The 10,233-nt window shown below is 40.3% G+C and overlaps 1 protein-coding gene across 1 annotated transcript; it reads left to right on the top strand.

The window, feature by feature from the left end:
- Nucleotides 1–3,371: 3,371 nt before the first annotated feature.
- Nucleotides 3,372–8,286, top strand: LOC115019235 (pannexin-3). Its single transcript, XM_029448696.1, has 4 exons — nt 3,372–3,555; nt 6,208–6,350; nt 6,755–6,969; nt 7,443–8,286. Exons 1-4 carry the CDS (start codon nt 3,372–3,374, stop codon nt 8,284–8,286), a joined length of 1,386 nt encoding a protein of 461 aa, XP_029304556.1.
- The last annotated feature ends 1,947 nt before the right edge of the window (nt 8,287–10,233 follow it).

Below are 10,233 nucleotides of genomic sequence, written 5' to 3'. Positions count from 1 at the left end.
CTGATTTTGACTTTGTGATATAAAGGTTGTGCATATGTTTAGGCTGAACAAACATATCCAGGGCAATACATTCCCAAACAGGAGATAATCAGTTTGATTTATGAGAATATTTAGAGACGAAAAGCACTAAACAATAAGAACAAAACACTACATAATTACCACGGACATTGTTCCCGTAGAGCAAGGCTTGTGTGTGTGTGTGTGTGACACTTCCCAACCCTCTCACTCCCTGATACATTGTAACCTGTTTTCAGATTATAGAGTTAGTAGACTAAATATTGGTTTAACTTCCCTCATTTTCCTGTCACATGTGCAGTCTCCCACCCACTGGTTATTGCTTAGCCTGTGATTTAACGTGCTGGAAGATGCCCGCCCAAACGCTCTCCCACCTACTATTAAAAAAAAAAAGAAAAACAGAGCTCTCCACCACAGGGTTTCAACTTCTCAAATGTGGATTCTGCTCCCTCAGAGTAAATGGTAATCACTCCTGTGGGTGTTTGCTGAACGCACCACATTGTATTGTTTTACACAGCTTGTACGCTTGTCTATAATTTCATCATTGCATTGTTTTCTTCACCCCCTAAAAAAAAGGTCATTCTTTAATTGCAGCTACAGTTATTAAATATCTGTTATTGTCTACCTCTGCTACTTTTCTCCCACTCCAGCTGCATGTTCCAGTAGGAGGAAATTGACTTGCAGTGGCCATGTTGGGCTTCAAAATAATATATTAGAGGGTAGGCATCATGTGATGTGGCAATTAGTACTTGGCATTACCATGAGGAAGCATTGCTCAAAGGTTCTCATATGTGGAAGGAAATCACAATATTTGATCTAATAAGAATGGGCATCACAACATTTATTTTATAATTATTCCACATGGGACTTTCTGTACAGCAGGTCAGAGAAGCAGAGTAGCTGGTGACCCTGTCTGAACAGTAAGAACACTTCTTGGAGAGCTATCCCTTATAATATATCCCATACAGCAGGCATAAATACTTTACGAGTGTATTTGTTATTAATACAGAGTCAGGGTGTTGCTGTAGTGTGGTCCACTGCAGGCCAGCATGGTTCAAGGTCCAATGACTATGATACTTAATAATGCATGACCTGTCAACTGAAATTATTATTTTCATATGAATATGTGGAGAAAGGAAGGGTTACAGTTGTTGAATCTGTCATAGGTCACCAGTCTATCACAGTTCCATGTTCAAAAAGAGAACAAAAAACATTCATTCAATTAAATCGGGCCACTGTGATGTAGTGGGGATGCCAAAGCTGAGGGCTCCTGGTATTTAGGCTAAGAAGTTGAACCATGCTCAACTTGCCACAAAGCAATGCAACAATATCTGGCAAAACCTGTGGTGGCCAATCAAATACAAGCGAGCGCACATTCCTGGTAGATTACTTGAAATGTGGCTTGAATGCCATATTTTGTTTACCTGGAAATCTTAAGTAGAAAATGAAATATTGTCACTGTTGTAACTATCAAACTTTAAAATCCTGTCTCACAGTATTATAAACCCCTGTGCATCGCTTGGGTGTCGGATATGCCCTCAAACTTGGATCACTCAAACTGGACTTACTGAAGAATCATATGTTATGGTCTCACTGGTACACAGAACAACATGGTCCCCTTAATGTTTGTGTAACAGAGCTGCTTTTTGTCTGAAGGCCAACTTACAAAAACAAACAGTGTCATACATATAAGTGTGACCCACAACTCCTCATACCTGAATGACATTTAAAGTTGCACTTATTATTCTTTTGATGAAATGACTATATGAAAGTATAGTGATACAATAATTATCACCTGCCTCATCTTTATGGAGCATTTTAGCATCTTTCTCCTCATTTGTTTGGTTTACCCCTCACAATTAACTGTTTTGGTTTACTCTCACCATTTTCATCAGTGTACTTTCCAGCCAGAGCTAGTATCTGTTTATAGAAAAACCCACTGTATGCTTCTCCCACAGGAGACGGATAAAGTTGTTTGTGAACACAGGTTGATCCTTTAGCAACTTTAGCCAGATATTTCCCTCGGGAGAACGAAAACAGAGCTAAAATAGAATGAATATTAGACTTTCATTCATTAGACGGCCAGAAACAAGTCTCCAAATTAATGATAATGTTGCTCCATTATTGCTGGATGTGTAGATAAGCAACTGTTTGCTAACACATTAGCCTTAGTTAAAATGTGGTTAAGGTAAGATATTAGTGAAACAGTTAAAAAGTGAGGATTCACTAATCTGATTTAACAAAATCAAGTTGGAAGCATCCTCAAAGTGTTTTGAGTAAATATTCCCAGGTTTGAATTACTATTCCTCTGCTTCAGCTCAGTGACTGTGACTGTGGCTCTCAGGTTGACAACTAAAGGATAATACTGAAACATATAAAACAGAGCCCACGCAATGGCCAATATTTGTTTGTTTCATTTGTGATCTGCATGTTTTCAGATTCAGAAACACCACAATGGAGTTCTTCCCATCAACAGAGGTCCTGTCAGATTTAATCAAATAAAACTCTTACAAACTCTTTTAGTTTTTCTCTCTGACACATATATTGCAATGGGCAGAAACATGACCATCCCTGTTGTATGATACAATATCTCAGCCAGCAGTCGCTCTGAGGCTGAAGTGCAGCAAAAATAGTCTCAGAATGACAGAGGCTGAAAAAGCCACTGGCAATGTTTCACTTGTTTGAAGTGGGCCACAGCCACCGTGCTTCACAGCATGGACGGACAGCCCAGAGAAACACACACACACACACACACACACACACACACACACACACACACACACACACACACACACACACACACTGCATTGCCCAATGTTGAGTACTGGAGGTCTGCTGCAGTCAGTGCCATCTGGGCGCCTACATGCTCCCAGATGTCCTCTCTGTAATTAGAGTCAGACCCGGCTCTGCCTGGTCCAGCCCAGATCCAACCTCTCATTTACAGAGGCCCTCCCTGAATACATAAGAAGCTTTCCAACACTGTGCAGGCCTTAAAATGACAAATAATTTCTAATAGTATCACCAAAGAAAGCTGGAAGACTTAAGGTAAGTTGGCATTAACTTCCATCATATGTTGATAATGAGATGATTTCCTTGAAATTATGTTAATTACATTTTTGTTGGAATTTCCCTAAATTACAAAAGCAATCCACTAGAAGCTTTCTTTTATTTCTTTAAATGTATGGGTATGTCTGCTTTATTATATCATTCATAGTGAGGAGCGCAAGCAGTGGCATGTTACAAAGGTCATGAGTCTGATCTGTACTTACAGCACTGAGAGCACACAATATCTTTCTTTGCTACTTGACTGTGTCAAAAAAAGAAACCTTTTTCTCACCACTGGATAGGAGTTCAATATGTCTATCGCCCAAGCGGCGGCCAAGGCCATGCTATCTGATGCCCTGCTGCAGAGCAGCTCCGGGATAAACCGGATCAGTCACCTGGAGCTGGAGCTTCCTCTGGACAAGGTCATCAAGTTTGTGTCCGTAGGCCTGCCACTGCTGTTGGTGAGCATGGCCTTTGCCCGTGAGATCTCCCTGGGTGAGTAACTCTCTGTGTGAACCCTTTTTTAAAGCTATGTTAGTACATTTCCTGTGTTTCAGTTACGTGTCCTCCGTAAAATAATGATGTACCGTTTGTCCTTGAATTGCTTTTTATTTACTTGCTACACTGCATGTAGTTGAACTTGTGATAAGAAGGAATAGCAAACATACTAATATTAAGATTAGCACAATGGTTTGGACTAAATCTAATTTGTCATGTAGTGAAGAAGTGACCCGAATGTGTTATTATTTCAGAGCTTAGCTAAAAGTCCTGAACCATGACAAGTGAGCACATCTGTGCTCTTTCCCAGCAGGCTTTTATTTTTGCAGTCAGATACATCTCCTCATCTATTACTATTCTTACTTGAGGAAACTATATAATCAGAGTAACAACAATGAAAGCTGTAATTACACAGTTTACTTAACACAATTAGGGTTCAGTAAAACTAGAAAGAAAACACTTCATCAACACCGATCATAAAAGGAAGACATTAACTGCTGACTCCATTAAGACCTCTTCAGCACAGTTTCATTCTCCTGTTGTCAAATACTGACACACCCCTCGGCGTCTGACACGATGCACAAGGCACCCGTTAGCGTCTGCATCACACACATCGGGCTTCCAGCTGAATCTAATGTAAGCTTATGTCACTTATGCAACATACTTATGTGACACATGTACTTATTTTAACCCTAAGCATGATCTTTTCCTAAACCTTACCAAGTAGTTTTGTTGCCTGGACCTAAGTGATGCCAAAGGGTACCCAGTGTGACACACACACAAAACCCAAAATGACTGACACAGAAAATCACAATTCTCTCTGACCCCATTCATCATTTTATTGACAGTTCTGCTGTTTCCTTTACTGCAAGAAGTGTATTAGACCTGAGGGAAAACATTGGGTGGTTTTTCATATGAAACATGCCCACGACCAGTCTGTCCATGGTGATTCAAAGAACACAAAATTCGCAGCTGACAATAAGAAGTATACGTGGCAAGTTTATATCAGAAGTCTATTGCTAAAGAGGCTGACTCCCTTGACTTTGAACTTAACGCTGTCTCTCCAAAGCTGGTCTGCAATCAGCCTGATGCTTCTGATGCTAATTGCTATGGGGGATGATTGAGAGTACCGTTCACTAACGCTGGCACGATGTAATTACAAGGCAAAGTTCTTGTGTGGCAGCTCCCCCCTATTTGAGTCAAATAAGAGGATATGTTGATTAAGTAGAGGGGGGGCGTAGAACATCATGTGGTGGCAGGGTACGGGGCTTAACTGATGGATCTTGGCTGCCTGTCTGCTGGGTTGTCAGGTTCACAACAGTGCTTGATTGCGCTGCTGTCTAGAGTCTGGTTTACTTGCACCTGGACTCTCAGCCAAGAATGCTTGTACAAAGCAATAATGTGGGAATGATCTGCCAATGTTAATTGGAGAGTGGGAGTAGGAGATAGAAGCAGTGGCAGAAACGTAGGTTCCCTCGCATTGCCAAATCGCTCACAGGGGTGGGGAGTTGAGGCGAATAATATTTTAGAGATTTCATGAAGAGGCATCTGCTGTCGTTTTTTTATTTAGGCTGACTTATCAATGCAAGTGTCCTCAAACAAACTGGAAAAATAGTAAGCTGCATGAGAACATGCAGGTTTCACCGTAACTTAAGTCTATGCAAGTACCAATGAAGCTTCCATCAGTAGAGATTAAACTAATGGATGGTGATGATCCACGGTTCTGCGCTCCTCCTCCATCTGTCCTCATCATCAGCATCACCTTGATGGCTTCTGATAAAAATCTACTTTTAATTCAGAATAGGGTTTCAAGAAAAATACAACTAAATAAATAATATCATTTTTAAAAACTCAAATCAAATGCAATAATATATAAGTTAAAATGAACATGGCTACCCATATGAGAAACTAAGCATAGACAAAACATGTTTAGCTTGAGTTCAGTCTTAAAATACAAGCTGTAACATTTCTGTATGTATCTATTGTCATTTTTACAAGTAATAACTGTCATCAGTCACTATTAATATGTAAAAATGTGGCAGATTATTTACAGATGCAAACACACACACACATGCACAGCTGTAGTATAATTGAACCATGTAACGGTTGCTTTTGATGAGGTGGACTGGCAAGAGAAATCCCATCCTGACAGTACATTTGTAGCAGTATGTTTCTACTTACAGAAAGCTAGGCAGATGTGGTGTTGTAAAAAATAAAAGTTCCATGTTTCACTTCTAAGGCTCTGAATTAGGTGGGGCACAGCCTTGGCGTGTTCCCTCCCAAGCTCTCTGTTTAAGGGTGGAGCACCCATGGAAATGACAGATTGGTGCAGATCATGCATTCAAGTGGTTGGATGATATGTGGTTATATCAAGGTGAACTAAATATAAGGTGGAGGAGGCCACATTTGGAATGGAGTCGCCCAGGGTTTTAAATGACAGGTTGCCATTTGGAAACATATGATGTTTCCAGTGAAATTCTGTACCACTGAAAAGAAAACCTGTCTGGTAGTGAAACTCCAGGACTTTGTGTGTGTATGTGTTTATAATATCAAGAGCTTTGAGATTGCTTACAGGTAAATTGACAAAGCAGAAAGTAATTCCTCATATTAGCAGATAATGTGACAAATCAACATTTGTTTATTCTGCAGGGCCTCAGATCAGCTGTTTCCCTCCCAGCAATTTCACCATCAAGCAGGCCAGCTATGTCGACACATACTGCTGGGACTCTCTTATGCATCATGAGTTTGACAGCGATGGGAACTTTGAGGAGCGCTCGCTCTGGGTACACAAGGTAAGTTAAAAGATTCTGATGAAGCTTGCTTGACTTGTTATTCCCATCTAGAGTCACTTACGAAGTTAAACTGCTGAAACCTATTTTCTCCTTTCTGTAATTTGCAAATCTTCAGTTGAAAATGTCAGTGTAGACCTTTTATAAGAAGCAGAGTACATGTTTTGTTTCCAAAACCATTTGCAATGGTTTTAGACCATTTAATTAAGGCCTAGTTACAAAAAGGAAAGTGGTCCTAAACCAGGACTTGTGGTTGTTCATTGTGAAGCAATAGTTCAGAATCAGAAATACTGCATTGATCCCCGCAAGGAAATTGAGTTAATGTGACTAATCTTCTTGTTTCAACTCTTTTCTGGCACTCCATCTGCCTCTCCTCTCTGTCACCGTTATCGATCATTGTCTATCAGATGTTCCCTTACTCTCTTCTGGCCATGGCGGTTTTGATGTACCTGCCGGCTCTAATCTGGCGCCAGCTCGTCATGCCCACACTAGGCTCCGACCTGCTCTTTATAATTGAAGAACTGGACAATTCGTACAACCGCTCAATCCGAATGGCCCAGAACATTCTGGATATGCGTCAGAATACTAAGAACCCCCTCACATTTCAGGCCGAACTGCAAAGGTAAGAGACCTGCGACTGTTGGCTTCTAGCACAAATATTCATTGCTCTGTATGTCTCTGTCAAACAAAATGTTTACATATCCATGTTTTGAGTAACCCAATCTTACGAGTGTTGATTTGCCCCAAACTATAATATACCATGTTAAATTAAACTTTAATGATTCCCAAAGAGAAAGTTGTTTATTGCAGCAGAAAATGAAGATAGTCTGCTGGAGGAAATATTTTTTTCAAAGCTTACAGAATTGATGTTGTACTGTTTTTCCTCTCCCTCAGTAACTACCATTGATATACCCTTGCATAAGGCTCTTAACTGTCTCAGTGGAGGACTGTTGTGGGTGTTGTGGTGGGCAGCTCCTTGTAGCCAAAAGTAGAATATTGTGGTTTGGTTAGGACGCTCCCAGTTGGGAATGTGTGTAGTTGTATAAACATGAAGGAGAACATGGAGCTGAGTTTCTTTTCCTTGTCCAATTGCAGGGCCAAGAAGAAGCGATACTTTGAGTACCCTCTACTGGAGAGATACATGCAGTGCAAACAAAACTCCTATTTCCTTGTTAGCATGCTTTTCTTACGGGGCTTCCTCCTCCTGACCTTCATGACAGCTGCCTGTCTCTACCTGGCCTACTTCCACCTCTCTGCCTTCCTGCAGGACGAGTTCAGCTGCTTTGTCCGCACTGGCATGCTCCGTGATCAGACCTGGGTTCCTGAACTGATTCAGTGCAAAATGATCGGCCAGTTGGTTTTCCAGGTGATAAGTGTGGCCAATGGTGCTATTTATGTTTTGTTGGCTCCTATCGTCCTCTTCAGCCTGATTCGGCTCTTTGTTTGGGACACCACCTTCATCTCTGTCTACGAGGTCCTCCCAGCCCTCGACCTCCTCAACCGGCGTAGACTAGGCTGTCCATTGAATGACCTCAATGTCCTTCTGCTCTTCTTGCGAGTCAACGTAGCTCAACTGATGTCCTATGGGAAGGTGAGGGCACTGTGCTCGCTGGCGCCACCACAGGTGGGCAACACCACCGCAGGGCAGGGATTGAATGCAATGCTGACCCAAGAGGAGATCGAAGAGCGTGAAGAGGCTGCGATGGAGCTGGCAGAAGAGGTGGGGGAGGCCAAGGAGGAAGGAAAGCTCAACCTAGTCGACATCATGACTATTCTGGGAGCAGCACAGGGAAGAGTGGTGAACTGCAGCGAGAAGAGGCCTCTAGTGGAGGAGAATATGAGTCTCGGTACCGTAACTCTTATCTACACACTCAAACGCATTCTGCTAGTGGCTATATTTGTCTACATTATATGGGATGTACAGAAAATTATAAAGTGACCTCCAGACTACAGATACAGGCTCTGAAAATAATTAGCAAGTGATGTAAATATGAGATAGCATAAGCAGTTCCCACTGAACAGACACTCTGTAAAAAATAAGGTCATATTCATGTGAACCTGAGAAAGCAGTTTGAGAAACATTGGCAAATTCAAGTAAACGCAAATAACATTGTTTAGTCTTTTTTATCTTTACTGTCTTTAACTGTATTGTTTTTGCTCTTTCCTTTTTAAGCCAGACTGAACTGCCTATATTTCTAAAAGAGTCTTTAAAAAGCACAAGCTAATGTAGGAGAGAAAGATTTGTGGTACTTCATAGCCCTAACTGCCCTCTCTGTCTCTTCACAGAGCCAAACCACCAGGGGTACCATGAGTTGAAGGAGACTGCACCATGTAGTCATTACTAAGCCTTCTATGGACTGAATCAATGTGATAACAATGGGTGGGTGGGGGGGTTCCGTACCCTAAAAGACTTTGGACATCAATCAAGGGCTTCTGCAGTCTGAACAAAACAAACAACCTCTTTTAGAATTACAGGGCAAAATGTTCTGGCTTGAAATGTCAATGGATCAGATTTGTCACTGTTCAGCATATGTACAGTATGTTTATCTGTAGCTGCCTCAGACATTCTTTCTGTCTCTTACTTTGATCCTGTGTCATTTTTAGGTGTGTCTGTGTGTCTGTGTGTGGAGGACCCTGTGAGGGGAACAGTGTTTGTAGGCTTGTTTCTCTTAATATAAAAGTATCTGTAATCATACAATGAGTCCTAATAATGACGTGCATATTATTGTACTGTGATGTCCATGTTTATCCCAAAGAGTTCTAATAAAATCTAATATTTCTCAAAGGAGAGAATGCAAGTGAAAGTGGCTGTTATAATTATGGTGCGAGAACATAAAGCATAAGCATAAGTATGAGTAAAGTATGACCTTATGACCATGATCTGTTTGGATTGCACATTTGGGAGAAATAGGCATTCTGAGAGTATAAAGCACATATGTATGTGTATCGATTGAGAGACAGAAACATCTGCAATTTCAGTGGTTCCATTGTCAGATATACTACCCAATAAGAGGTAATGTATAGAATATTGTTGTATTCATTCTCTTTTTGCTTCCTTCTACTATTATTTACGTTACGTTAATACAATATTTTTTTTCTGTCTGTGAATTAGCAGTGTATTCTATATATAATTATAAATAAATGCTGTTTGTGTGATCATTGCCGTTTCTCTCATAAATATTCCAATAATCAATGATTATATTTCTCTTTCTATAATCTTTTTCTTGAGTAGAATTTTTGACAAACAATCTTTATCAGAAAGTAAAACTGAAGTATCCATTTAAGAACAGCAGAGAGCCATTTACCTTTTTAGTGCTTTTATTTTTAGTACATGGAATTTCAGAGCTGGATGGACTCAAGAACTACTGTTCCTGTGCTCAGATTACAAAAGCTTTTGATTTTGTACAAAAGCTAGACATTGAGTTGACACAATATTCTCATTAAGGTCTTGGTTAATGACTTGAAAAGGCTTACATTTCTATTAGATGATAAGTTGTACTGTATATTATTTTAACTATTGTATGAGTCACTGGCACCACAGTATTTACTAGCATGAAATCAACATTTAAAATGTTATATAATTGCCTTCATACTGTACTGTTTAGAATGAGACATGGTTATGTGTTTCAGCATTTCAAAACAACAATTACTTGACTGAGTTGTTTTTGGTCAAAGTGCTTTTAATTCATGTTTAACTGTTAATTAAACAGATGATTCAGCAAGCAACCAATAGATAGTAAACGTGTGGCATCCACCATTTGCTGTGGGCTCCAAAGCGACCAAACACCATCTGATGGGAGGCCTCACTGGACACAAATTATAAATCCATTGCCTCTCTTACATGAACCAGCTTTGGTAAAAAAATATATAGCGAAATGTTCCGCAT

This window comes from Cottoperca gobio, chromosome 14 (assembly GCF_900634415.1).
Source record: "Cottoperca gobio chromosome 14, fCotGob3.1, whole genome shotgun sequence".
In the NCBI taxonomy this organism is placed as follows: domain Eukaryota; kingdom Metazoa; phylum Chordata; class Actinopteri; order Perciformes; family Bovichtidae; genus Cottoperca; species Cottoperca gobio.
Note: the sequence above shows the minus strand (reverse complement) of the source record. Positions and strands in the feature narration are given on the sequence as shown.